Source organism: Gopherus evgoodei, chromosome 12 (genome assembly GCF_007399415.2).
Source record: "Gopherus evgoodei ecotype Sinaloan lineage chromosome 12, rGopEvg1_v1.p, whole genome shotgun sequence".
Lineage (NCBI taxonomy): Eukaryota > Metazoa > Chordata > Testudines > Testudinidae > Gopherus > Gopherus evgoodei.
In genome coordinates this window covers 6,430,484-6,458,259 of record NC_044333.1, presented here as the reverse complement: position 1 = coordinate 6,458,259, position 27,776 = coordinate 6,430,484, and the positions used below count along the sequence as shown (strand labels likewise).

General features: G+C 49.0%; 3 protein-coding genes across 22 annotated transcripts in view; 2 read left to right on the top strand and 1 right to left on the bottom strand.

The window, feature by feature from the left end:
• NDRG4 (NDRG family member 4) overlaps positions 1–6,156 on the top strand; it is a 91,556-nt gene extending 85,400 nt beyond the window's left edge. For all 5 annotated transcript variants that reach the window (XM_030582258.1, XM_030582256.1, XM_030582257.1 and 2 more), the window contains one exon: positions 1,594–6,156. In XM_030582258.1, coding sequence (XP_030438118.1) covers positions 1,594–1,825 — 232 coding nt within the window. In that variant the 3' untranslated portion in view covers positions 1,826–6,156. The remainder of the gene's footprint in view (positions 1–1,593) is intronic.
• Positions 6,157–8,056: 1,900 nt separating this feature from the next.
• SETD6 (SET domain containing 6, protein lysine methyltransferase) lies at positions 8,057–25,263 on the top strand. Of its 6 annotated transcripts, XR_004002867.1 has the most exons (11): positions 8,058–8,158; positions 14,678–14,779; positions 15,296–15,440; positions 16,113–16,254; positions 16,691–16,885; positions 17,192–17,315; positions 18,341–18,521; positions 18,950–19,092; positions 21,301–22,750; positions 24,258–24,285; positions 24,684–25,263. XR_004002867.1 is itself a non-coding variant. In XM_030582255.1 (9 exons), exons 1-9 carry the CDS (start codon positions 8,132–8,134, stop codon positions 21,610–21,612), a joined length of 1,368 nt encoding a protein of 455 aa, XP_030438115.1. In that variant the 5' UTR covers positions 8,057–8,131; the 3' UTR covers positions 21,613–25,263. The 6 variants fall into 6 exon arrangements, 2 of the variants coding, with proteins under 2 accessions (XP_030438115.1, XP_030438113.1); XR_004002868.1 differs by lacking the exon at positions 24,258–24,285; XR_004002866.1 differs by having other exon boundaries at positions 24,258–25,263.
• The window catches only part of CNOT1 (CCR4-NOT transcription complex subunit 1), a 107,772-nt gene continuing 105,219 nt past the window's right edge, over positions 25,224–27,776 (bottom strand). For all 11 annotated transcript variants that reach the window (XM_030582238.1, XM_030582237.1, XM_030582239.1 and 8 more), the window contains 3 exons: positions 27,318–27,450; positions 26,921–27,055; positions 25,224–26,261 (listed from right to left, as the gene is read on the bottom strand). In XM_030582238.1, coding sequence (XP_030438098.1) covers positions 26,183–26,261; positions 26,921–27,055; positions 27,318–27,450 — 347 coding nt within the window. In that variant the 3' untranslated portion in view covers positions 25,224–26,182. The remainder of the gene's footprint in view (positions 26,262–26,920; positions 27,056–27,317; positions 27,451–27,776) is intronic.

Here is a 27,776-nt window from a genome sequence, read left to right as displayed (position 1 = left end):
TGCCCTCCCAGGGAGGTGGGAGAAGGCTGCTTAACCTGGGACCCCAAACCAGGGAGGAGACCCCTTGGCTGCTCTAAAGGCCAGGACTGCAGCAGCGAATCAGTTCTCTGATGATCTCCTCCCTTGACTCTGCTGCACCGAACTGGATCTTTTGCCTCCTGACTGCTCTGCGGCCCAGGACGCCGGCTCAGCTGCAGCAGGGGTCCTGGCGAACATGCTTCCTATTTCAGGCAAGATTTAGGGATGTTCTGTCCTGGTAAAGTGCATTCAGAGCCCACCTAATGGTGCGCTGGGGACTGTGGAAACACCACCATGAGAATAATTAGCTGCTTTTCTTGGCTTTCAAAACCTGATGCAAATGGGACTCTCAGAACAGCATCATGGCATAAGAGTGTCTGCTGGATGTTGGGGGAGTGGTGGGCTTACAGCTTTCCCCAGGGGGTTGTGACTCTGAAATCCAGCAGTGGGCTAGTGCATGAGAGCTAGAGAGAGACCAGCCTGCTTTCATGCCCCCCGGATGTAGACAAAGGGCACAGGTGGGCTAATGTGGTTTCCATCCCACTTTAGTTCTTACTCCCACATCCATTGGGAATAAGCTGCATTCACAGAATGTAGCTGGACTAGTTCATTGCTGCAGGGGGTGTCTCCTTTCTGACATATGCTCTGGGGGGGTCCCAGTCTGACAGGATGGGGACAGGAAGGATCCCATTTCCCATGTCCATTTAGCACAGAACGATCTCCCCTATTATACCCTCTCTGTAGGGAGCAGCTCCAAGTCAGTGTTCCCCTTTTCCAGTGCCAGGCAGAACCCCCAGGGTCTCCTTTGTGGATAATATGCCCTATAGGGTAAAATTGCACCACACAGTGATTGAAAAGCTGGGTGGAGCAGTGCAGAAGGCTGAAACCTCCTTGCTCCTGCATTTAAGGCACAAGACAAGTCTCCACCCCTTGTGCATTGCACTAGGAGGGGTATGTTTCACCAAAGCCCCGATCATCGTGAGTGCACGGTGGCATGCCGGCGTTCTTGTGCGTGGGGATTTTCACAGCCATCTCAGAGGCTCTGTGCGCACAGCCCAGCTAGCATACCAGTTGGGTGTTAACGCCCAGATCCTCAGTCTTTAGAACACCTGACTGCCCAAAGGGGCAAAATATCACGTGTTAAAACCTCTCATGCAAACTCCTAGCAGGAATTGTTGGAGGCTGGGGTGTAGCCCCTCTAATAGTCTGTTCCCACACAGTCTAGAGTGCTCAGCTCCAAACGTATCTGGGCTTAGCAGCAGGAGTCTTCCCCTTCAAACACCATCCCAGTGACAGATGGATTAATGGACCCCCGCTGCCCTCCATCATAGGCTGGTAGCAGCTCATCTCTTGTAACACCGCATGCTTCAAGCTTGAGCAGTTGGAAGCTGGCATCTCAGTATGCAGAGGCTGAGAGAATAGCGCTTCACTGGACGGGCTGGAGAGCCTGTCACTTCACCAGCGTCGGCTTTGCTTGTGTATCATGTCTGCTTGAGTCCTTGCAGGCCCCGGGTGAAATCCCTAACCGTCTTTTTCTCCCTCTCTCCCCATCTCTTTCCCCCCCCTCCAATCCAGTGCCCTCAGCCAGCATGACCCGGCTGGCCCGCTCCCGCACTGCCTCCCTCACCAGCGCCAGCTCGGTGGATGGCAGCCGCCCCCGGGCCTGCACCCACTCGGAAAGCAGCGAGGCCATGGGGCAGATCAACCACACCATGGAGGTATCGTGCTGAGGTTTTTGGTCCCTCCGCCGTCTCCTCCTCCTCCTCTTCCTCCTCCACTGGAGACATTTAGCATCGTTCTGCATTGAGTCACCATCCAAACGGCCATCCTGTTCGGCTCCCAGCAGTTACCATGTTGGGATTTCTTTTTCTTTCTCGTCAGGTTTCTCCCCCCCCCTTTAATATTACATAAAACCGGGGAAGGGGGAGCACCATTGTAAGACCGACGGTTCAGCCCACCTCTAGCTATAGCTGCAACTTTGAATTAGTGACATTATCCTGTTGTCAGTCAAGCAGTAACAAATTTCTCCACCGGTCAGATCCATAGGGTTCTTCCGTGCAGTTGGTTGGGAGAGGCTCCTGAGCCGAGCTCTTGGTGGAGGCAATGGGTGTTGGCTCCACCCAGCCACTTACGTAGCTTGTTAGCCAAAGGCTTGGTTTCCTAAGGTCACCGGTGAGAAGTGTCAGTGAATTGGCCAGCAGCAGGAAAGCTCAAGCAAGCACGTAATCCCGCATGTGTCCATGGTCACCGAAAGGCTCATCACAATTCTTTCACATGCGGTGGGGTGTTCATAACAATCTGGGTTGGTTTGTTTAAATAAAACTGCTAAGGGTTAAATGTAGCGTGCCCCCTCCCTTCCAGTGATCACCACCATCGTTTTTTTTTCCGATTGACCTGCTCCTGGGAGAATTGAACCTAGGATCCCAAGAGCTAAAAGCATGAGTCCCTACCACTTGAGCTAAAAAGACCCCCTCAATTATCCATAGTATACTCCTAAACTGCTATAAATGGTTCAGCCACTAGAGGGGAACAAAGACCCGCACAGTGTTGACATGGGTTTAAGACTCCATGTTGTTGGGTATCGCTACCCAGTGATACTCAAGGTGGTGTCCATGCATCATTGGGTTAATGTGGGAGATGGGGAGGAAGAAACAAAAAGGGCTTGAGAAATCCTGGTTTTGAAATGTTGCTGCCCACTGGGATTTAATCCTGGTCATGCTGAAAACTAAGCATTTGCCTAGCCATGGAAAGAGCAATATGAAAGGTAGCTGTCCTGCAGAATGGCTCCCTGGGCCCTTCCTTTCTAGGCCTCTGGCCTGTCCATCCAAAACAGGAAGTAGAATTGTTTTAAGGCAGGAAGTGACATGTCGTGAGGACTGGGCATTAGCCCCTCCCCTATAAGACACAAACACCCCAATGCTGCCGGAGTGAGAGCTGTAAAAACATATAATAAAAATAACAATGTCCCAAGAAATACCTGCACTAAAGAGACCCGGCAATCTCTGCCCTTTCTGGCTCCCATAAAGGGCGCAAGTCACAGGATCTTAAATGTGCCCCGGACGCATTTAGAAACAATGGATAGTCGCGCATGGGCCAGTGCTATAAACTAAGCTCCCAGGTGCTCCATGGCAGGACGGAGCCCAGGCTGCCCGTGCGTACACTTGTGACTTGTGCACACACACGTCTCCTTTACAATTGCTTTTTGCTGGAAGGACAATCAACGACCATAACCAAAAACAGACTAAACTCCTCAGCAGTCTCTGCGCCTCCCCCTCCCTCCCTCCCATACTGATCCAGGGCTCAGAAGGGTAAAGCTCCATCCCGGCTCCTGGCAGTGCTGCCAGGAGCAGGATGTTGGGGCTAGAGAATGGAGGAAACTTACGCAGGGGGTGGCGATTTCCATGACAGGGCTGTGGCTGTGCAGGTTCCTGTGCGGCTTTGTGAGGCCTGTTCTTGCTCTCCAAAAAGGCTGTTAGAAGCGGATGCTCCAGAAACCTATAGGAAGGGTCCAAAGGCTCACGGGGCAGCTGCTATTGTTCTGTTGGTGGACGATTGTAGTATTTACAGGCCACGTGCTGGGGACAGCCTGCCCAAGGGACAGAAGCAGGGCTTAATTTGTGCCAAGGCTCGCCAGGGCTGATTCCTGGCACCTCCAACTTTGGCAGTTCAGAGCCCCGGCACTTCTGCGCTTGCCATGTCAGTTATGAAAGTAAAAACATTGCTTGAGCCCTGGTACCTCTTTCATCACAAATTGAGCACTGGACAAAAGCATCTTCCAGGGTGTTTGTACAGCACCTGCCACAACTGGGCTAAGTTCTAGCAAACGGGTGATGCATCTTTATGTGCCTGGGCCATGACTTCATTGGGTGTTGTGTGCATACCACAAGCAGGCGGCATGGCCTCCAGAAATGCGCCTCTCCTGCTGACCGTGTGTTCTTTTACTAGCTAAATTAAGTCAGTAATTTGTCCTGGCTCGTTCTGTTTACCGTTAGTCTAGGTGAATTGGGCTTTGAGCTTGGCATCCTGTGCCCACTGCTAGGCAGGCGTGAGGCCTTGTTTCTCGGCGTTATGCCAGTGTTGCTGTGGTTGGCACAGTGGACTCAGGGCAAATGGGTACCAGCTTTCCCGGGGATATTTGAGTCTGCGTCAGTGTTTTGCCCCCCACATTCTGGGGGGAATCCCACTGGAAACTCCCAGAACCAACACCTCTCCCCACACGCCCCATTCTCACTATGTCGGACTCATTTGTCGCTTGGCATTCCACGCTGAGCAGCTGTCCAGGGCTTGGTTCTTCCTCTGTGTTGTGGCTTGATCCAGTCCGAGTTGGTGAGGTTTCTACGTGTCTGTGATCCGTCCCGAGGGACTGGGGCTGAGTGTGGTTTGGGTCTGGTGCACAGGATGTGAATGCAAATTGCACTATAACAAATCCAGGTCTCTGTGCTGTATGGCTGCTCAGACTGTCATGGTGACAGTGGGTAACTGACCACAGATCCTCTTGTTCCAAAAGCCCAGCCCTACCCACTCGAGCTAAAGGAGAATCTCTGTGAGCTGTTAGCAGTATGGGGCCCATGACATGCAGCTGAGCATTTTTGATTCCATCCGGTAAATGGCTTTTAGCCAGTTTGTTCCAGGGTTTACTAGTTTGGTGTGTTGGGAGTGGAAATTTCCCTAGTCTCACCTGCTGATGGGATTCTCTTGGTTGTCAGTGGCTTGTATGCAGAAGGTGAGGAGTGCTTGGGAGGGCATCTGGGGTAAGGGGAGCTACGTTACCATGTACTTTGATTGTAAGGGCTGCCTAAACTTCATGTTAGCCCCGCAGGGTCACCTGGGTGTGGGGCTCTGCCCCCAAAACCCCATCCCAGCATCAGCTGGGTACAGCTCGCGTGCAGTTCCTCTGCATGGCTCTAGAACCAGCCCTGGGGGGCAGGGAGAGAAACAAGAGCTGACCTTACACATTCCTGGGATCAGCCATCGTCTCCTTGCACCATGTCCCAGGCAAAAGTGAGTCGCCAAGGGAGGCCACAAACCAGTGGTCCCAGGCGTGAGCCATGCCTGCATGGCAGTGCCATATTTTCTGTGTCAGGTTGAGAATCATCCCCTTCCTGTTGCATTGCTCCTGGGCCAGAGGAGCGGGGAAACGGACCGTAAGGTGAAGTCCAAGGGACTACAGAAGCCCATGAGGAACACATCCAGTGTCATTCTGTGCCATTTCAGCCAGTGAATGCCAGCTCACTGCAGAGCCAGTTAAGAAGGGACTGAGCGTGCGCCATCTCAGATGCTGGGTCTCCAGTCTCTTGGACCCACCCAACTTCCATTCTGGCTCTTTGTGACCACACAGCCCCTACAGGGCACCTCAGCTGCCTGGCTTGCCACACTAGGAGCTGGAGGGAATAGATCCAAAGCTGATCATACTAGCAGCAAGAAGAAATTCTATTAGAGATAAAAAAGAGAGACAGCATTAAACATCCCGTGGTGTTCCAGACACACTGTCTCTTCCATGCATATGCTAGCTAGGAGAGTGTGCGTCTCTGACCTCTGCTTACCGTATGGATAAATACAGAACACACACGCCACACACACATAGTGCATTTAAATGGTAGGACATCACCACAAGCATTCTAGAAACTCTGTTGTGTATTAGTTTGTCCCGGACTCTGTTTTTCCGTGTGCTTCCTTCTGAACATTTCAATGTGAATGTTTGACAGCTAGTAGGAATTCTTTTTACTGTAGATACTGCTGCAATTTTTCTTGTTTCTTTTTTTTTAGTGTGTCCTTTCAGGTAATATATATAAATACCTATACATAATATATATATTGGATTCCCCCCCCCTTTCTTTCGTTCTTGTAGCAACTGGTAACAAATGTGTGGTTTTAACATTTATGGTGTTCTGGCTGTAATTTTGTTCTGGATTTGTTTTTAAGGTTTTTTTTTTCCTGGTTAAGGTGGAATTTACTGAATTTCAGACTTCTGTATGAGGTGAATCCTTATATTTTTGTGCATTAAGATGGTTGATGCTCAGAAAGTTGCATTGATGCCATGGTATTTACAGACGACTACAAAAACATAAACTGGAACAAAAAATGATTGATGTAGAAAGGATTACTGTGTCAAAAACTAATAAAGACATTAAGAAGAACCTAGCAGACTTTCCTGCTTTTGTATCTCTCAATGTTATGTGTATCTTTGTACTAACCTCGCAGGGACCAAAATGTGGGGTGGGAGGGTGATTACTGCAGGGCAGGTAAACAACTCTGGAGAAGTATCTAGACTGGTCAGACTGGGTTCAAGAGGCCCAAGAGATAAAGAGAGAGCGCTTGTGGCATGTCTCTAAAATCTGACTTAATCCTGGTTCCACGGAAATCAATGGCACTGAATTCCCAGCAGCAGAATCCGGCCCTTCACAAGCATATTGGGTTGGGAAGCAAAATGCATCATGTTCCTGTGTATCTCTAAAACCAAACTGGCAATGAGTTTGGCTAGGAGCCTTTCAGAATAAACAGGAAACCTTGTTCTCTTCTGTCTGCCCTGGAGTTTCCCTATCAGGGAGCGGGGGGGAGGGGTCCCTTCAGAGAGCTTTGGGGGGTGGCTAATCATCACCTTCCCTCTAAAAGGGCTTCATTGGAATAAGGCTCCTATTTTAGCAACATGTATGCTATAAAGGTGAGTGAGCGGGGTCATAAGGGATTGAATGGGATTGGGAACCTTGGTCTCAGTAGCCTTATTATACCGTACCCTTATGTGATGGGGTGTGTGGATCTTCACTCTGACACGGGAGCTGGAAAGGCCAGGGCAGAGACAAGTAGGACAGGTCTCAGATATGTATATTCCTTATGGATGGCCCGGGAGCTATTTTCTCCTACTGTCACTAGAAGTGAGTTAGCATCTGACACTTGGCCTTCTGTAGTAGGTCGCAGTTCCTGCTGACACCTCCAAAGCAATGTGGGACGTAAAGGAAGGATAGGCCAGGGGTTAGGGTGCCACACTAGGATTTTGCAGATCTCTTCTCCACAGGCTTCCTCAAAACCCCTGGTCAGATCCCATCTAACCCTACAGTTCTGCCAGCGGGCATACGCAAAGCCACCTACCTCCTGACACGCTCTGGTAGTATTCACGCACTAGGCATTCCCCTGCCTATTTCACCAGCAGGCCCGACCCTGTAGACATTCAGAGGCTCCCTTTAAATCCATTGACAACAGCATCCTGTTCTGCTTCCTTTGGCTAAATGGCTGAAGCTAAGCAAGCCAGCAGTAGCATCCACCCAGCTACAGGTCAGGGTGTCTGACACCACTTCTTAAAAGGAGAAACAAATAAGATGGGCCCAAGGTTTTGCTGCTTTAGTCGGTGCGGCCGTGACTAGAGGGTGCGGCCACAACCCCAGGAAGGCAGCTGGGCTGCTCTCATAACCACCCACTCTGAGAACGGATTTAGCTCACTTCACCCACTTCTTACTGCAAACAGCAGCAGCAAAGGGGTTGAATTTTAATTCATCTGGAAACTTCTGAAACCAGAACACTGAGGCCAAGTGTTTCCAAGGGGCCCAGCAGCTGGACTGCCTTGAACACCTGCCCTCTGAAAACAGGCTCCTTTGGGGCATCACTTCTCCCCACTCCCCGCAATCACTGCCCCCCCCCGCACTCCCAAAGCTCTGCGCTCTTTGGGGAGAGCCTCCCATGAGAGCCCTACGCACCCAGGCCCCACGGGCTGCACATGGACCCCACACAGCCCAGCACTGGAAGGGTTTGTCCTGCCAGAATGACCCACTGACTCCCCAGGGCCAGGAGCTGCCTCTGGCTGCTGCCCCCCCAGGGAGTCTGCACTTTACTGGGGGGGGGGGATCCTGGCCCCATTCTCCCAGCTCCCCCCCCCTTGGCACACAATCAGCCCCCTGCTGGGTCATTGGACAGCCCCGCCCCCTCGCCCCCAGGCAGCCCTTAGGGCTGGGCTGGGGCGGGGCCTGCAGCTGTAGGCCCATCTCGGCCCCCGTAAGCGAAGGGGGCGTGGCCTGCCCCAGACCGGAAGGCTCCCCGGGTGCTGGGGAACCACGTGGAAGGGGCGGCCGCCGCCTGTTTTCTGCGCTGCGGACGCGGCTCCGTCCCACCCCCGAGGCCGGGCATGGCGACGGCGGCGAAGAGGCCCAAGGTAGCGGGCGGGGGACGCGCCTCTGGGGGCTCGGGACCCGGCCCCCCGTCATGGGCGGCTCCAGCACTGGGGGGACCGGAGCGAGCCAGCTCCGTGGGGTGGGGTGGGGTGGGGCGGGACACCCTCCCCCCCCCGAGAGATGCCGGGGACTCCCGCTGAAGGAAAAGCCCCGGGAGGGGGGGGGCAGTCCCGGTTCCCCAGGTAGCAGTGAAAGGGGCAGGTGCCTGTTCCACATGCTCCTCCCAGGGCTCAGCTCCGGCTGGGGCCACTGCGGAGTGAGACGCGTTTACACCGGAGTGAGGAAGAAGCGGATCTCCCAGGCTCGGCTGGGCAGGGCCGAGGAGGGAGCGGCGGGCTCGGCTGCAGCCAGTAATTACTGAGGCAGGGTGGGGAAGCCTGTGGGTAGCTGAATCCATCTCTATCAGAAAGGGGATCTGACTTGGGTAGGGGGCCTTGGCTCTTAATCTGTATATTGAGATTTACTAACCCAACAGCTGGTCACTGTTATCGGGGCTACGGGAGAGAGCAAAGAGTCAGCCCCTGCCTTCATTAACTTAAAATCTACTTCAAGTGGGTTAAAGGCTGAATCTAAGATCTGAGATGGGTGCTGGGCAGTGGGGTGGCAAAGTTTGTATATGCTACTAAATTACTCAAGATAGTTAAGTCCCAAGCAGACTGGGGAGGGATACAAAGGGATCGTGCAGAACTGGATGACTGGGCAAGGAAATGGCAGATGGAATTCAGTGTTGATAAATGCAAAGTAATGCATACTGGAAAACATAATCCCAACTATCCATACAAAATGATGGGGTCTAAATTAGCTGTTACCACTCAAGAAAGAGATCTTGGAATTGTGGATAGTTCTCTGAAAACATCTGCTCAATGTGCAGCAGCAGTCAAAAAAGCAAACAATGTTAAGAACCGCTAGGAAAAGGATAGAGAATAAGACAGAAAATATAATACCTCTATATAAATCCCTGGTACACCCACATCTTGAATACCATGCACAGTTCTGGTTGCCCCATCTCCAAAAAGATGGATTAGAATTGGAAAAGGCGCAGAGAAGGGCAACAAAAATGACGAGGGGTATGGAACAGTTTATGAGGAGAGATTATAAAGACTGGGACTGTTCAGCTTGGAAAGGAGATAATTCAGGGGGATGATGATGGATGTCTCTAAAATCATGACTGATGTGGAGAAAGTGAATCAGGAAGTGTTATTTATCCCTTCACATAACACAAGAACCCGGGGTCACCAAATTAAATTAACAGGCAGCAGGTTTAAAACAAAGGGAAGTATTTCTTCACACAGCGCACAGTCAGCCGGTGGAACTTGGTGGCAAGGGATGTTGTGAAGGCTAAAAGTATAACTGGGTTAAAAAAAGAATTAGATATGTTTACGGAGGACAGGTCCAGCAATGGCTATTGACCAAGATGATCAGGGACACAACCCCGTGTTCTGGGTCTACCTAAACCTCTGTTTGCCATAAGGTTGGAATGGGCAACCGGGAATGGATCACTCAATAATCGCCCTGTTCTCTTTGTTCCCTCGGAAGCACCTGTCATTGCCACTGTCTGTAGACAGGATACTGGGCTAAATGGATCTTTGGTCTGACCCAGTATGGCTGGTCTTATGAAGATTAAAATCTGAAAATGAAATCAGACTGACCTTTTCACCTTGCTCACATTAGCAACAAATATGTAGGGCTGGTGAGTCAGAAAAACACCTGAACAAAGCAACTTGACTCTAGAATACAGGTTTTAGGTACGGTTTTCAATAATTTTCACTAGGAAAGTAGCTCCCTTTAATTAGCAGCTTAGTCACGAACCAGCCCTGATTTCTGCAAATCTATTTGTCTAATACTTGTTACAGGTTATAGACTCATAGACTTTAAGGTCAGAAGGGACCATTATGATCATCTAGTCTGACCTGCTGCACAAAGCAGGACACAGAATCCTACCCATCCACTTCTGTAACAAACCCCTAACCTATGTCTGAGTTACTGAAGTCTTCAAATTGTAGTTTGAAGACCTCAAGCTGCAGAGAATCCTCCAGCAAGTGACCTGTGCCCCATGCTGCAGAGGAAGGCAAAAAACCTCCAGGGCCTCTGCCAATCTGCCTCGGAGGAAAATTCCTTCCCGACCCCAAATATGGCGATCATCTAAACCCTGAGCATGTGGGCAAGACTCACCAGCCAGCACCCAGGAAAGAATTTTCTGCAGTAACTCAGATCCCATCCCATCTAACATCCCATCACAGAGCACTGGGCATACTTACTTGCTGATAATCAAAGATCAATTGCCAAAATTAATTGCCAAAATTAGTCTATCCCATCACACCATCCCTTCCATAAACTTAACAAGCTTAGTCTTAAAGCCAGATATGTCTTTTGCCCCTACTACTCCCCTTGGAAGGCTGTTTCAGAACTTCACTCCTCTAATGGTTGGAAACCTTCCTCTAATTTCGAGTCTAAACTTCCTAGTGTCCAGTTTATACCATTTGTTCTTGTTTCCACATTGGTACTAAGCTTAAATAATTCCTCTCCCTCCCTAATATTAATCCCTCTGATATATTTATAAAGAGCAAGCATATCCCCCCTCAACCTTCTTTTGGTTAGGCTAAACAAGCCAAGCTCTTTGAGTCTCCTTTCATAGGACAGGTTTTCCATTCCTCGGATCATCCTAGTAGCCCATCTCTGAACCTGTTCCAATTTGAATTCATCCTTCTTAAACATGGGAGACCAGAACTGCACACAGTATTCCACATGAGGTCTCACCAGTGCCTTAGGGCTTGGCTACACTGGAGAGTTGCAGCACTGTAAACCCACCAGCGGCGCTGCAACTTACTCACCGTCCACACTTGCAAGGCACATACAGCGCTGCATCTCCCTGGCTGCAGCGCTGGCTGTACTCCTGCTCTGCCTGGGGTATAAGGATTGCAGCGCTAGTGATGCAGCGCTGCTCTGCAAGTGTGTCCACCAAAAGCGCTGTAATTGGCCTCCGAGGTATTCGGAGGTATCCCAGAATGCCTGTTCAGCCACTCTGCTGTTTTGTTGTGAACTCCGGGCTTCCGGAGCTGCTTATCTAAAAAACAAACACAGCTCGTTTGCTCAAGCAGGGGCAGGCAGGGGAATTCCTTTGGAATGTTCACAGCTTGATTGCTTGAGGAGAGAAGCAACATGGGGGGGGGGGAGAGTCCGTTTTGGAGCAGCTGCTTATCTGGTCTGAAGGCTATTTGCATTTAGTGAATAAGAGAGGGGTGGGGGAAGGGGTCAAAACTTTTAAAATGATTGAAGGTTTTGCTGTGTATCTTCCAGTCCTTAGAACTTGCAAGGCAGGGAGCTGACACAGTGTCGGCTCCAAAAATCCACTCTCTCTGTCTCCCCCACGCTCCCTGTCACACTCCACCCCACCCCCATCGTTTGAAAAGCACATTGCAGCCACTTGAAAGCTGGGATAGCTGCCCATAATGCACCACTCCCAACAGCACTGCAAATGTGGCCACACTGCAGGGCTGGTAGCTGTCAGTGTGGCCACACTGCAGCGCTTTCCCTACACAGCTGTACGAAGACAGCTGTAACTCCCAGCGCTACACACCTGCAAGTGTAGCCAAGCCCTTATATAACGGTACTAACACCTCCTCATCTTTGCTGGAAAGACCTCACCTGATGATCCTAAAACTGCATTAGCTTTTTTAATGGCCATATCACATTGGCGGCTCATAGTCATCCCGTGATCAACCAATACTCCAAGGTCCTTCTCCTCCTCTGTTACTTCCAACTGATGTGTCTCCAATTTATAACTAAAATTCTTATTATTAATCCCTAAATGCATGACCTTGCACTTTTCACTCTTAAATTTCATCTTATTACTATTACTCCAGTTTACAAGGTCATCCAGATCTTCCTGTAGGATATCCCGGTCCTTCTCGATGTTAGCAGTACCTCTAGCTTTGTGTCATCTGCAAACTTTATTAGCACATTCCCGCTTTTTGTGCCAAGGTAAGTAATAAAAAGGTTAAATAAGATTGGTCCCAGAACCGATCCTTGAGGAACTCCACTAGTAACCTCCTTCCAGCCTGACAGTTCACCCTTCAGTACGACCCGTTGTTGTTTCCCCTTTAACCAGTTCCTTATCCATCTTTCAGTTTTCATATTGATCCCCATCTTTTCCAATTTAACTAATAATTCCCCATGTGGAACCGTGTCAGATGCCTTACTGAAATCAAGGTAAATTAGATCTACTGCATTTCCTTTGTCTAAATAATCTGTTACCTTCTCAAAGAAGGAGATCAGGTTGGTTTGGCACGATCTACTTTTTGTAAAACCGTGTTGTAATTTGTCCCAATTACCATTGACCTCAATGTCCTTAACTACTTTCTCCTTCAAAATTTTTTCCAAGACCATACTACAGATGTCAAACTAACAGGCCTATAGTTACTCGGATCACCTTTTTTCCCTTTCTTAAAGAAGGAACTATGTTAGCAATTCTCCAGTCGTACGGTACAACCCCTGAGTTTACCAATTCATTAAAAATTCTTGCTAATGGGCTTGCAATTTCATGTGCCAGTTCCTTTAATATTCTCGGATGAAGATTGTCCGGGCCCTCTGATTTTGTCCCATTAAGCTGTTCAAGTTTGGCTTTTACCTCAGATGTGGTAATATCCACCTCCATATCCTCATTCCCGTTTGTCATCCTTCCATTACCCCTAAGCTCCTCATTAGCCTTATTAAAGAGTGAGGCAAATTACTTATTCAGATATTGGGCCATGCCTAGGTTATCCTTAACCTCCATTCCATCCTCAGGGTTTAGCGGTCCCACTTTTTCTTTCTTTGTTTTCTTATTATTTATATGGCTATAGAACCTTTTACTGTTGGTTTTAATTCCCTTTGCAAGGTCCAACTGTCCCCTTTTACCATTGGCTGTTTTGTGTTGTATGAATGGCTTGTATGAATGGGTGTGCAGTCTTGTTTCTGCTCCCTCATTGGGTAAGTGACACTTTGAGCGTATCTACATTTCCGCTTACGGTGATGGAACGTACGTCGCTCAGGGGTTACGTTGACTTAGGCAGTAATGTAGACAGGCCCTTTGTAACACTATTCTAGAATGACCTCTTGGACCAGAATGATCACCCTGCAATTTGAAACATTTGGGATTAGCAAAGGATTAGACACCTTCACAGGCTAGCCAAGTGATTGTGAGTGACAATAATGGCCCCACAAATGCTTGCAAATGGAGCTCTGTGCTCTGATTGAGGGGGGGAAATCCCAGATTGTTTTGTTTTCCCTGCTACTTGGTTAACTTTTTCATTAACAGTCCAGTTTCAAATGCTAACTTTCAATGATACTTTGGTGATTTTTGCCATTTTCCTGTAATGTAAACTTAGAACATAAGAACGGCCGTACTGGGTCAGACCAAAGGTCCATCTAGCCCAGTATCCTGTCTATCAACAGTGGCCAATGCCAGGTGCCCCAGAGGGAGTGAACCTAATAGGTAATGATCAAGTGATCTCTCCCCTGCCTTCCAGCTCCACCCTCTGACAAACAGAGGCTAGGGACACCATTCCTTACCCATCCTTGCGAATAGCCATTAATGGACTTAACCTCCATGGTCTGGCTGGCTTGGTCTGACCAGGAAGACAATTCAACCAACAGAACATGGGAGGGAGATGGGTTTTTATTCCCTTTGGGGCACAGATTCTCCAGTGGCGGGGAGAGCTGCCATGTCAGGTAAGGGTAACAGTAACTGTTACAGTCTGGAAGAATGCTGGGCCCTGTTGAATCTAAGAGCAATAGCAAATAATCTTCTGCCTGTGCATGGGGCCACAGAATGGAAGACCTACCCGAAGAAGTGAATAAACCTGTTGTAAACATTTCTGAGATCTTTTACCTCCCAGTTCAAATCTTCTGGCCACAGCAGAGAACAGCCGTCTTCTGTCACTCTTCCTTGCTGCAGCAAAGAAGGGCCTGTGTTGGGAGAGAGAAGCATGACTGACTGGCCTGTCTTCTGATGATGATCTCGCATACATAAATATCCCCTTTCATCCCATAGCACTTCACTCACCGCAGGAATGCGGCCATCTCTGCCCAGAAACACAACCAATGTGTAACCTGTGCACAGCAGCCGTTTAAGACAGGAAGTGAAGGAAATAGGGTATCCAATTGAAGCTATAGGGATAGCTAGTAATAATACTCTGTCCGTCCATAGACTTCAGAGCAGTTTACAAAGATGGATAGGCAGCCGCCTCACCCTATTTCAGATGGAGAAAGTGAGGCCCAGGGGAATTGAAATGATTTGCCCAATGCCTGACTGAGCCTGGCTTTGCTGGAAATAGCACCCAGGTCTCCTAACTTCTGATCTGTTGTTCCATCCACTGGAGCCTAGTGCTTCCCTCTGTGTTGTAATTTACCCAGGCTGGAACTCAACGAGGCCTCCAGGGTTTCCCTCCGTCCTCTGCTGTGAGATTTCTCTAGTGCCTGAGCTGTCCTTGTTCCCTAAGCTTGACCCCTCTTTCTGTTAGCAGGTGACTGCAGGGGGCAGCCCTGCAGAGGACGGCAGAGCTGACCCCCTTTCTGGCTTCTTGGACTGGTGTGAGAAAGTCGGGTTGGAGCTCAGCCCAAAGGTAGGAGGATCCGGATGATGGAAGCCGGGTATCGAGTGACCCTCACCCAGGTGTGAGTCCCAGTGTTCAGAGGTCTTAGGTTGAGTGTGGCGTATGGGTATCTGCCACCCGTTGGGCTGATAGGGTAAGGCTGGTTTTCCAAGGGCTGGGTGATCACTCATCCATGGAAGTTCTCGGGGGAGAGGTTGGAGTGGTGGGCAGGGAAACAGCGAGGCTGAGTGTGAGGGCTTATGAGGTGGTGATTTCCAGTTACTTCTCACGTGCACTAGTGCAAGGGTGCAGCCGTCAGGTTGGCTGTAGGTTTGTTATTTAAAAACCAACCTCCTGTTTACGTTGGCAGGAAATCCCTTGGCCACGTGAGGGATGAGTCTAACTGTCTGGGCTTCCATGGATGCTGCTTGGATTTATTCTCCTGACCTCTTGCCTTCATTTCCCTTGCAATCCTTCACGGCTGTCCCACCAGAGGCAGGTTTTCACTGGGATCCCCAGAGGCCCTTACAGCCACATCTCTCCTAGGTCTACGTGAGCAAAGAGGGCACAGTGTCAGACTACGGCCTGTTGGCCAGAGAGGACCTCCAGATCGGAGAAGTCCTCTTCACCATTCCAAGAGCCGCGCTCCTGTCCCAGCACACCACCTCCATCCGGTCCCTCTTGGAAAAAGGTACGAGAGCAGGACACGTGGCGTAGAGCTAAGGAGCCCTGCAGCTGACTTCTGCTGGCTGCCAGGTTGAAACAAAGTTCTTGAAAGTTGAGAGTTTTTCTAACCTGGTTCTTTGATTTTCCTGATTTCTCCTGCTCCCGTGGCTGCTCTGTTGCCACGTTGGCCCCCATTTTCTCGTCCAGCTGAGGCAGGAAAAGGGAGATTGGCTAAAACATTATGGTCACGCCTGCTGGGAGTAGACCAGTGATTAATATGCAGGAGTCTGGAGAATTTCAGGGGCAGCAAATCGGACCTTAGTCATTGGCCAACGTGCTCTCGTCTGCTTCAGGCAGCCTGTAGCATGGGGGAACCTCATGGGGCTGGGGAGTTGTCTGAGCTAGACCTGGAGAGGGCAGTGGTTTGCAGAGCTTCTAACGAACAAGTGGGGTAAGGGATTGTTGGTTGAAGAGCCACCCCCACCCTCCTGTCTCTCTGCCATCCTGGGAGTAGCAAGTCTGGAGTCCCCAACTCACCCCCACCACCCCTTCTGCCGGGGAGCCTGGAGCAGTGCAGGGATTTTGGTCCTTAACAGTCAAAGGCACTGGCTCTCCAGTGAAGGAATAACAGGACCTGGGATCTCAGCATGTTCCTCCCCTCCTCTCCTTCCTGTCTCCTCTGTGTTTGGCTCCCTAGACCAAGCGTCCCTGGAGAGTCAGTCTGGCTGGGTGCCTCTCCTTCTGTCTTTGCTGCATGAATACACGGCCAGCAACTCCCACTGGCGTCCCTACTTCTCACTCTGGCCTGACTTCAGCAGCCTGGATCACCCCATGTTCTGGTAAGATTATACCACACGCTAGCATCAGGCTGCAGAAATCCAGCAGCTTGCACGAGACTCAGTCCTGGGCGTCGGGTCCCTCCTGCCACTGGGGCGCTGGCTCCTGGGAGTTGGTGTGCTCTTGGGGATACAGCACTGTTCTGGCTTCGGTTCTGCTCCTGGCTGTGTGCCTCCTGCCCTCTTTGGCTGTTTCCCCAAGGGTCAGCAGCATGTAGCTTGGTTCTGTTAGACACGTTGGCAGCCTAGGTGGCTGCCCATCCTAAATGCTAGCCAGGGTTTACAGTGGGTTGAACTTGGGGTCTGGGCTAACTAGATGCGGACAGCAGTAGAGCGGGAGGCCATTGAGGATCCAGGAGACATGACTCAAGGGTAACTATATTAATTCAGTCCCTTCCTGGGTGGGGATAATCCATGCCATGCCTGCCCCTTGATACAGGCCTGAAGAAGAGAGGGTGAGGCTCCTACAAGGCACTGGCATCCTAGAAGCGGTGGACAAAGACCTGGCCAACATCCAGCTGGAGTACACCTCCATCATCCTGCCCTTCATGGAGTCCCACCTGGACCTCTTTGACCCCAAGCTGCATACGCCGGAGCTGTACCAGAGCCTGGTGGCGTTCGTCATGGCCTATAGGTGAGATGGGGAGGTGCAGTTCCGCAGCAGATGTCTCTGGATCCAGAGGGGCTGAAATGAAGCCTCCTTGGGTGAGCCTGAGGAATCTCCTTGGGGAGTCAGACATGAGGGCTAGATTGTAGCTCACCAGGCTTCTCCTGGCAGGAGGTGGCTCTGGCGCTGCCACCGCCTGGGCTCACTTCGTACACTTCTCTGTGCCCTCCAAGGTAGCCAGCCAGCCCCTGGCAGTCACGGGCCCAGGGTGGGCTAAGAGCCGCGGCTTCATTTTGCTTCAATCAGCTTGTTCTCACCTCTCCTCCCAAATAGCTTCCAGGAGCCCCTGGACGAGGAAGACGAGGATGAGAAGGAGCCCAACCCACCCATGATGGTCCCCATGGCTGACATTTTGAATCACGTGGCCAATCACAATGCCAACCTGGAATATTCCCTGGTGAGTAGGTGGGGATCTGCATGAATGGCGAGTGTGTATCCCTAGGCATTGGCCATGGCTTGTTACTCATCCAGCTGGTTCTGTCTGATCACAACCAGCTTTGGTGTGGTTCCCCTCTGGCCTTTGACAGGGGCGTGGGAGAGAAAGCCCAGCCCTGGCTCTACATTGAGACTCCTAGATTCCAGAGCCAGGTAGGGGACTGTTCAAACATCCAGTCTGCTGCCCTGCCTGCCACAGCCCATAGCACCTCACCTCTTACCCGGGGCTGAGCTCCATGTCTGGCGACCTGGATTGCTGCTGCGTGGCAGAGGTAAAGCTTGGCTACAGTCGCCCTTGGGGATTCCATGCTCCTGGCCCCCAGTGCAAGGACCAGGTCTGCCCGTGTGAAGCCCAGAGGGGTTCTGCCTGGGCAGCAGGGTGTGCCTGTGCCAATCTGATTGCGGGGGGGAATTGGTGCCTCCACGTTGGGAAATAGGGGGCTTGGCTCTAGGACATGCCGAGGGCCTGAGCACTGGGAGGTACATTTTCCTGGAGGGAATGATGCTAGCCTGTTCACCCTTTTTGAAGCCTGATGTCCTTGTTTGCCATAGAACAAGCACGGGCGATGGCAGGGCAGACTCCCCCAGCCCAGCGACTCAGGGTGGGGGAAAAGGGCGTGGTGGCCACCAAGGTACTTTTACGTGACAGGAGCAGGACCGGAGACTGAGCGGTAGCGGCTAATGTTACACTCACCTCTGTGTTTGCCAGGGACACTGGCTCTCCCAGGTCAGCCTATTGCACAAGGTATTGGATGGGACAAGGAGAAACCCGCCTGTGTTTGCCAGGCAATGGGATTTCCTGGTGTGTCCCAGAATCACACTCTCTCCTGCGCAAGGGCCATTGTGGGGAGCCAGCAAGGCCTAGTTCCCTTGCAGTCCTGGCAGGGGGAACTTGGCTGCACTTGCCACCTAAGGACGGAATCTCTTACTCTTGAGTATCGTGACGCTGCCTTCACTTTCGTGCCTGTTCCGTCCCTCTGCCTACAGGAGTGTTTGAAAATGGTCACAACACAGCCCATCAGCAAAGGCCAAGAGATCTTCAATACCTACGGCCAGATGGCCAACTGGCAACTCCTGCACATGTACGGCTTTGCTGAGCCCTACCCCGGCAACACGGACGACACTGCCGACATCCAGATGGTGACGGTGCGCAGGGCTGCCCTGCAGGGTGAGTGGCTTGTAGCATTTGGAGGTCGGGTAACTTAATTCTGAATGACTCTGGTAGAAGGAGACCATGGGCCTTACCTGCAGCTCTTTAAACAAAGCGTGTAGCAGCCAACCTCTCGTAACCACTCATCATGGAGCACCCATAACATTTTCCTTCTACCCTCAGGGATGAGCTTCAAGGCAGCCACAGTCAACCTCTGCCTCTGCCTCTGCTTTAGAAACAGTCCCTGAAACTGCTTCTTGGTTTTAAGTGGGTGTGGTGCTCAGCACTTCGGGGCAATCAGGCCTCTAAGGCATTGCAAGTTGGGGTACAAATTCGCTAGTGGCTTTTGAAAGTCTTGGCCTGTGTCTCGCTCTACGGAGTTTTGTCCGTCCTCCCCCCCTTGTGTAGTGGGCGTGGTTGACTTCTCTCCTGTCATCCTCAAACAGGTGCCAGTACTGAAGCGGAGAGGCAGCTGGTCTCTGAGCAGTGGGATTTCCTTTGCCAGCTGGAGATGGTGGGGGAAGAAGGAGCCTTTGTGATTGGCTGGGAGGAAGTGTTGACGGAGGAAGAGCTCTCCATGACATTGAAGGTGCGTGGTGCAATGTCTGATGGCTGTACTGATCCTGCCCCATGGAGGCTTGTTCTCCAAAGGCTTGGCTGACTTGTGCTGTTGTACCTTCAGTGTGGGGTTACAGGTAGAATCTCTGCCTCACGAGGAGGATGGAGCTGCTCTGGAATAGTTTAGTTTATAAATACTGTATGTTGACCTGTTGGGGGGCTTTTTCTCCTTTAAGAATAAAGGGGCTGGGGAAATTCTGCCTTCCTGTGATTAGAGCTTTACTCAGAACGGGGAGGAGCAAGGGTTTAATCGCAAAGATGGAGTCTGGTGCTCTGGGATTATATGGAGGTGAAGTTAGAGTCTAGCGTGAAGGAGATGTGTGAGCTTCCTAGGGTAGCTGAGTCTCCGTGCTCTGATCCTCTTCAAGAGAGAGAAGCTGTCTGTGGCATTTAATGGTATTGTTAATGCCAGGATGTATTTCAGCATCCATTTTGAATGTAATCTTTAGTGTGGCTGAGAGAGCAGTCACAGGCCATCAGTACAGTAACTCCTTGCTTAAAGTCATCCCGGTTAACATTGTTTCGATGTTAAGTTGCTGATCAATTAGGGAACATGCTCTTTAAAGTTGTGCAATGCTGCCTTCTAACCTTGGCTTTGTCCACTGCTTGCAGGAAGAGCAGCCTATTGCAGCTAGTGGGTGGGGGCTTGGAACCAGGGTGGACCGGTAGCGCCCCCCCCCCCAATCAGCTCCCCTAAGTTCCCTGTGCTGCAGCAGGCTAGCAATTGCAGCTATCCCTCCCCCCACTGCCATGTGCTGCTCCTGCCCGCTGCCTTGGAGCTGCTTCCCAAGCCGCCTGCTTGCTGTGCGGGGCAGGGGGGAGACGCTAATGGCAGAGTGTCCCCCTCCCCCTACTTACCCCTTCTTTCCATATAGAGCAGGGTGGGGACACAGCAGCTGCTGCCCCAGACTGTCTCAACTTCCTGATCCACTTAAAAAGACAATGCATATAAGAGTGAGTCAGCTTACTTAAAGGGGCAGTGTGCATCTCTCTCTCCCACACACAAAGTGTGTGTCTGGCTCTGTCTCCATGTGTGAGAGGTTACATTAATGCTGTGTTAATCCTTGAGGGCTCAGCCGAGTGCTAGTTCATCATTTAGCCCAGGGGTTCTCAAACAGAGAGTTGTGAGCTGTCAACCTCCACCCCAAACCCCACTTTGCCTCCAGCATTTTATATATTTAACATTATAAAAGTGTTTTTAATTTATAAGGGGGGGGGGTGTCATACTCAGAGGCTTGCTATGTGAAAGGGGTCACCAGTACAAACGTTTGAGAAGCACTGCGAGCAAGGCATTCCCTGGGAAATATCCCACCCTTTAACTTCACCACCTCAACCAAACTTCACAATCATCATAACTGAGTATACATTTTAAACAATTTAATACTGTTCAATCTATATAATAACCACCCACCACCCTTAATGTTAAGTGAATCCAATTTCCCCCTTAAGAATTAATGTTGTTTTGCTTAAAGTTGCATTTTTCAGGAACGTAACTACAGCATTAAGTGAGGAGTTACTGTATTGGAGGGTCTGTGCTTGTGGCAGCCCCCATGAAGCTAGCTGGGAAGGGGGAAGTATTTAACACCCTGCCAAAAGGCCCCTTCACTCCCCAGCTGTGCACTAGGAGCACTGAAACTAGGAAACAGACCCCTGAAAATTGGGATCTTAAATGTTGAGCTGCTTTATTTGCTTGCTTTTTTTAAAGCTCTCTCATCTCATAAGAGATTAAATGTTAGTCAGCTGTACTGTGAATCTGTTTTCATGTTAAAATTCCCTGCTTCTGGACCCTTAAGAAACACACCAGCCTTTCCCCCCACCCCACCCTCCAGGACTATGACAGTGTTGCAATAAAACTAAGTACTGCTGGGAAATTAAGGCCCCTGGAGATCAGATTCTGTACTGAAGAAAGCATGCTCCGCATTTGCGTCTTGGCCAAATGTCCCCACTAAACCAACTAGCTGCTTTGCTATCCTGCTGACTGGTTATTTGCTACCTCCTTAGTGCCCATTCCCATTGCAAATCGATTGTGTTTTCCTAGCATCAGTGGAGATTCTCTCTCTCTCTTCTTCTCTCCCCTCCCAGTGTTCAGTAGCTGAAAATTGGGACCTTGATTCTGTTCAGCCTTAGTCATGCGTCACTGCCTGAGATAATGACTAGGTATCTGTGTGGTTGGTTGTAGGTGCTGTGTATGGCTGCAGAGGAATTCAAAGAGTTTAAAGAGCATGAGGGCTGGGAAGAAGACACAGAGGATGAAGAGAGCCTTACTTTGTCTAACGAGACAATACCCAGACTCAAAGCCTCATGGAAGAAGCTTCTCCGTGACAGTGCGCTGCTGACACTGGAGTCTTACCGCTCAGACCTGAAAGCAGAGCAGGACTTGCTAAATGACAAGGTGGCTTATGGCAAACTAAGCCCAAGAGAGCAGCAGGCCTTGCAAGTGCGCTATGGGCAGAAGAGGATCTTGCACCAATTGCTGGAGTTGACAAGCTAGCAGAGGCTGAACTGGGAATTGCAGCCTTTGTATAAAGCAAACATTGCGCTCTCACCCCCCTCTGTCGGGATGGATGGGGCGGCCACTTGTGTTCAGGAAGAACAGAGGGTGAGAGTTGATTTGGACCCAGTTATTCCTGATATTTCTGTAGTGGCTTTTCATCTACCTCTTGACTTTCTATAAATTACATACCTGTCTTACTGGGGAGGGAAAAGTCTGTTCATTAAATTTCAACTGTGTGACATGCAGGAGGGTTCTCCCTGGGTTTAAGGCCCAACAGGGGTGAGAGTTAAGGAGGAAGCATACCCACTCTAGCCATGCTAATATTGACTGAGGAGTGTTGTAGGGAAGGTACTGACCGCACCCCTCAGACACCAGTTGTCACAGAACACTGATTTTATCCTTGCAAGGATAACACCTTGACGTGGTTCTCCTCATGCACTGTCACAAGCATCTAAGATGATGCTCGCTCTAGTCAACAGCAGGATGTTCTACTAATGGAAAACTCCAACAGCCTTCAAATGCTGTAAGCAGCTGTGACTGCAGCCCAGCTCTGCTAGTAACTTGTTCAAAGCCTGAGTAGGGCTGCAGATTTTTCCTAAGCTTCTGACTAAAGATAGCATGTTTCAGAACCCTGGATCTGCTAGAGAGTTGGCTCAGTTCTCTCCCTCGGACTTTATTCTGCATCTGGTCAAGCAACAAGCCATCAGCTAGCATCATATTGTTACTCAATTTTGCTGTAGGTAAAGCTGAGGTGTTTGGCAGTGCAACTGAGACTAATCAGTGCTAAAAGCCCATGTTTGTGTTATGCACTTTTTTGGCCAGTACGTGACAGGATGGTTTTTACCTGGTTCTGAGATGGCAAGAATTCCTCTGTGGTATTAGAGTTCAGTCCCAACAGTGAGGGAGGATGGGGGGCTATTTTGCTTATCTGCCTTTCTCCTTAGAAAGTCAGCAGCCCAGGGATTTGTGCCATGCCATCTCTGCCATGCAGTAGGTAAGGGATACTTAGCAATGCAAGTTGTCTTTGGGAATTGCTCCACTTTCTAGAGGCCTGGATGGTCACTGCCAGAATCTTAAGATCCCAGAGTTCTACAGCCTGTTCTGGAAGAGACAGCATGGAATTCCCTAGGTTAAGGTAGGTACCTCTCAAGTCATTCAGAGGAAAAAGATGTGGCCTAGTTATTTGCATTCCTAAAAATGGTGCTGATCTTTTTTTTTTTTTAATTTAAAAGGGTTCTGATTCCTTAGTGAAATGGGGTTTTTTTCCCCCCTTGCCTCTTAATACTAAAGGCTGTGCAGGCCCATTTATGCCCTTTATGAAAGCCAAGGAATCTGTACCTCACTTTGAGCAGGACTCCATTCCCTGTTCCTTAATCCCTGCTCTGTTGATGCTGCAGGCTGAGGGGAAGAGTAGTTTTCTGTTTGCTAAAATAAAGGTATGACAAGTCACACAGGGAAGAGATCAGCTGCAGTAAGATTTACTTACCAGAGCTTTTGCATGCATCTTCTGTGGTCTTTTCAATGGGTATTTCTGCTTTCCTTTTAGTCCAGGGTTCAGCAACCTCTGGCAGGTGGCTTGCCAGGGTGGGCCAGTTTGTTTGGCTGATCGCAGTTCCTACTGGCCACAGTTCACTTCTCCAGGCCAATGGGGGCAGCCAGCACCTCCCTCAGCCTGCACTGCCACCCCCATTGGCCTGGAGCAGCAAAGCACAGCCCCCGGGACCTGTGATCAGCCGAACATGCAGGCATGGCAGGTAAAAAGGCCTGGCATGCCAGAGGTTGCTGACCCTTGTTTTAGTCAATCACTTGGCTATCAACTGGACAAGTGCAAGTCCTTGATTTCCCCTTATTCACCACTGTAGAAGTAGGCAGGGGGTGGAGGATGGGCTTGCATTTCTCCCACCAATTGGAAGTGTTGCAGCAGTTGATGATTTGGGGCAGTGAGCTTTTCACTTCAGCTGCTGGCTAGCAGGTCTTAAGCCATGGTTGCATTGCCCTGGCTCTAGCCACAGATCTGCTTCCTTTACCTACAGCTAGAATTCACTGCATGGCAAGACCCTAATACACGTGCTTACTAGAGGGAAGGAAGCCTTTTGCCTGGTAGCAGTGAAGTTGGGGGTGCTCTCCCTCATTCTGCTTTGCCAGCTTTAAGCAATTTTGTAGGAACAGGCTCAGCCTTTTGAGGCATTGCTTGAGAGAAACCAGACAGTGTTAATTATGCTGAAGGGCATCTGGCCTGTCCCTTCAGTGACTGTTTAGTTCAGTTTTGATATGGGCTGCTACAGCTGAACTGCGTAACTAAGTTAGTTGATCCCAGCAGCACAGATGCTGTTATCCAAAACCCTACTGCAGACCAAGCTAAAAGAAAAAGGGAACCTAGGGTTTTTCTATCTGCAACTAATAACCAGGTATCCTAGAAATTCATTTACCATGGGGAACACAGAATGGGGGAGGGCTTCTGCTGTCAGGTTACATTTTAATCATGGAAAAATGGATTTTCTTTATAAAGTAGGATCCCTGCTAATAACTAATAAGGCCTCTCATCACCTTCAGCTGAAGTTCACCATGGTTAGATCCTTGGCTCTAGTTTGTGTGTGCTGCCAAGGGAGATAACATTGAGATGAACATGTACTTGTTTGCAGGCTACCAAGTGGAGGTTTTTCTTAAAAGGTAAGTGGGCATTTTTACATGAAGGTCATAGACTTTAAGGTCAGAAGGGGCCATTATCATCTCATCTGACCTCCTGCACAATGCAGGTCACAATTTCACTCACCCACCTAAGTAACGAACCCCTAACCTATGTCTGAGTTACTGAAATCCTCAAATTCCTTTCAGAACAGGAAAATGGCCACAGTGCTTTATCAATATTCATTTGAAGGGCTGCTGCTTCTGTTGATGGCCAGTCTTTCATAAATTGTAAATAAACAGGCATCTTACCTTTGTAGGTAACTTTTGATATGAGACAAGCAAACATGCTTTCTCCCTTATATATAAAGCAAGCTAAAAAGGGGGGAAAAAGCCTTTTAAGTCTTAGCACCTTTTTGATTTGAGATTATTTGCCTTTGAAGCATGCAGGCCCTGCATCTGGAGCACTGAAGTTGTCAAACTGAACCTTGATGGATGAAAGCCAACCTATTAAGTATCATTAATGTGTAGCTGACTTAATTACTAAGATCAGATTCCTTTGAGGGGATTTATGCAGGAATTATATGCATTTGATCACCAAGAATTAAATTGTAGCTCAGTTGTCTTATCCACTCTCTTTTCTCCCATAATGCTATATTAACACACAGCCTCTCCAGCTGAGGCGAATCTAGCCAGGGAAATATCCAGAGCTCAAGTTTGGATGCTTTGACAACGTGCTAATGGCATCATTTGTGCATGTGAATGTGATTAACCTGAAGAGTCTCACTAGTGTTACACTACCCTCCTCTCCTTTGAGAGTGGAGTTACAAACATGGTTTGAACTTGAGTGAATTCAAGTAAATGTCGTGTCTAAGGGGCCTGGCCCAGGTGGTATTGTACGATAATGTATTTCAAGTCAATGAGCAGAACTTTGAAAAACCAGCATCATGGTACTTGAGAGAATACACAGAGCTGCACTTGCTGCATGTCATGACTTTAATGTGTAACTACAGGATGCATACATACAAGAAGTGGGAGAACTAAAGCCCAAGAACTAGAAAGGCTACAAAATACAACACATGGACCAATACATTTACAAAACATTCAAAATCCTTACAAAATGGGCTGTATTGGTCCTTTGTTCTTTTTACAAACGTATGCTGTGTGGCCGCAGGGGGACAGTTCTAGATTTAGCTCCCCCCTTCCAAAAATTTACAAGTGTCAGGGAGAGGAAAAAAAAAAAAGCTATAGGCCAGGTCTCTACTAAAAACAGCTGACCCTCTCCCGAAGGGCCTGAAGTTTATCTTATCCAACAGAAAGGAGGCAGGCTCTGAAGGCTACTTCCCCCCCCCATAAGCAGTTGATTGGGGGGCAGGAGGGAGAAGCAACACTAGACCTTAATCCCAATCCCTCCCTCCCACCTTCCATAGTATTCCCATATCCCAACACATCCACTTCTTTTTTTTAAACAACTTAGTGATTTAAAGGTCCCCCATCCACAAAGAAAAAAAATAAGTTACATAATATTTAAAACTGGCTTTTCAATATTCTTTGGGAGTCCAGGAATGTCAGGACAAGGAGGTCTGCCCTAGACAAGTGCTTGGCATCAGCAGCTGCCCCTTTATTACAAGCTGGACAGGCACCAGTTATCCACCTGCCTTTAACACAATTTGCACAAACCCAAGAAGTCCAGACAAACGTTTCGATTCCATGTATTTACACTAGTTCAAAATGATATTCACAGCATCTTCTAAATTTTGGCCAAGAGTCAAAATTTTGCTTTAAACTTTGGAACATGCCCACACAGACTTTCACCCAAAGGCTTGTGTGTACCCAAATCGAGGGGCTGGGAAGGTCAGGAAGAGCTTGAAGGATTCTTCTGTCAGTTTGATGGGAAGGGGACCTCCAGGCTGGCACGCTTACAATACAAGATGCAGTTCATCTAACTGGCACCAGTGCCTTCCATCACTTGCTGTGCCTGCTTCTGCCCCATGCAGCACTGTGCAACTGACTGAAACAACCTAAACATGGACAGAAGAGCAAAAAGTTAAGGGTCAGAGCTGTACAGTTCAGTCTAAAAATCACTGAGACACCAACACTGGGATTTCCTATAAACATAGCACCAAGCTGAATTTTGAGATGCTAGTCTGAAGTAGCAGTCATGGAATCTGTAGCATAATGGACAGTCCTTTTCCCAGTGTGATTGATAGAGCTTTCAGACAGGAATACATTGATTTGAGATTTCAAAAAGAAAACCACCCTCCACTAGTGAACACAGCATTTATCAGAGATTTATGAAATATCAAATTACATGGCAACATGCTATCATGGGGTTATGCAATCAAACATGTAAACAGAGGCACCAGAGTCAGACACTAAATGGTCCTAGGAGTTGGACAAGTTCTAGTCTCACTTCTGCCAGCATATTCTGACACTGTGCTTCACTCCCCACAATCTGTAAAATGCAATCAATCATTCTACCTGCATCATGGATGCACTTAGCTATCTATCCATGTAAAGCATTTTATAAGGCCAAAGTAGTAATATTTATTGTCACCAATTTTATCCAGTGGGGCTTAATATGAAATGGAATATCACCACTAATATTTCCATTATGTGACTGAATAAACCAAAGTAAGCATGAGTGTTATCAAACCATACAAAAAAAATATCTACTCACTTCTCAATTTCCGGAGCACAGTGAACAAACTCATGGTTCCAGAATTTAAACGCTGGATTTTTTATCAGCTCAATGAAGGTAATGAGGAGACCCCATGGGTGAGGTCTATTTACAATCAGTCGTTCCAACAGTACCCTGAAGAAAAACAAAACAAAACAAAACAGGGAAGGCTCAGCACAGATCTAGAAGACACTGATAATTTACAACACAGTACAGTGAAGAGAACATAGGTTTGCTCCTGAAAACAGCATCAAATTGCACTACATGTTCTATGGCACTAGACAGTAACATTGTATAACTCAACATAACACCTGCCTCCAAGACTATAAGTCATTTAATTTCAAGCGAAGTGAAAGGCTGAACTATAAAAGTTGTGAATGTAACTGCCCCTCCTTACCTAGTGATCTGTTCTTGGATAGCCTCAGTATTGGCCTCTGCAAATAGGTAAAGCATGGTACAACTGAAATAGTGCGTATGGCTGTTTGGGTACCGCAGTTGATTGGCAATTGCATTCAAGAAGAGGTACCGACCTGGAAAGAGAAAGTAGGTGTTTAGTAGGAAGTAATTCAATTCCATTAAACAACATAATGGAACAAAGTATCAGAGGGGTAGCCATGTTAGTCTGGATCTGTAAAAGCAGCAAAGAGTCCTGCGGCATCTTGTAGACTAACAGACGTATTGGAGCATGAGCTTCCGTGGGTGAATGCCCACTTCGGATGCATGATGAAGTGGGAATTCACCCACGAAAGCTCATGCTCCAATACGTCTGTTAGTCTATAAGGTACCACAGAACCCTTTGCTACTCTATAATGGAACAAGGAAGCACCCTAGCACTGCTTAAGGATTCAGATGTATG

Bases quoted from the DNA above. Each gene is read 5' to 3' on its own strand.
- SETD6 (XM_030582253.1), top strand. From the start codon at position 8,132: ATGGCGACGGCGGCGAAGAGGCCCAAG. The intron at 16,255-16,690 runs GTAAGATTATAC...CCCTTGATACAG, and splicing joins CTGGATCACCCCATGTTCTG to GCCTGAAGAAGAGAGGGTGA. The intron at 16,886-17,191 runs GTGAGATGGGGA...CCTCCCAAATAG, and splicing joins GCGTTCGTCATGGCCTATAG to CTTCCAGGAGCCCCTGGACG.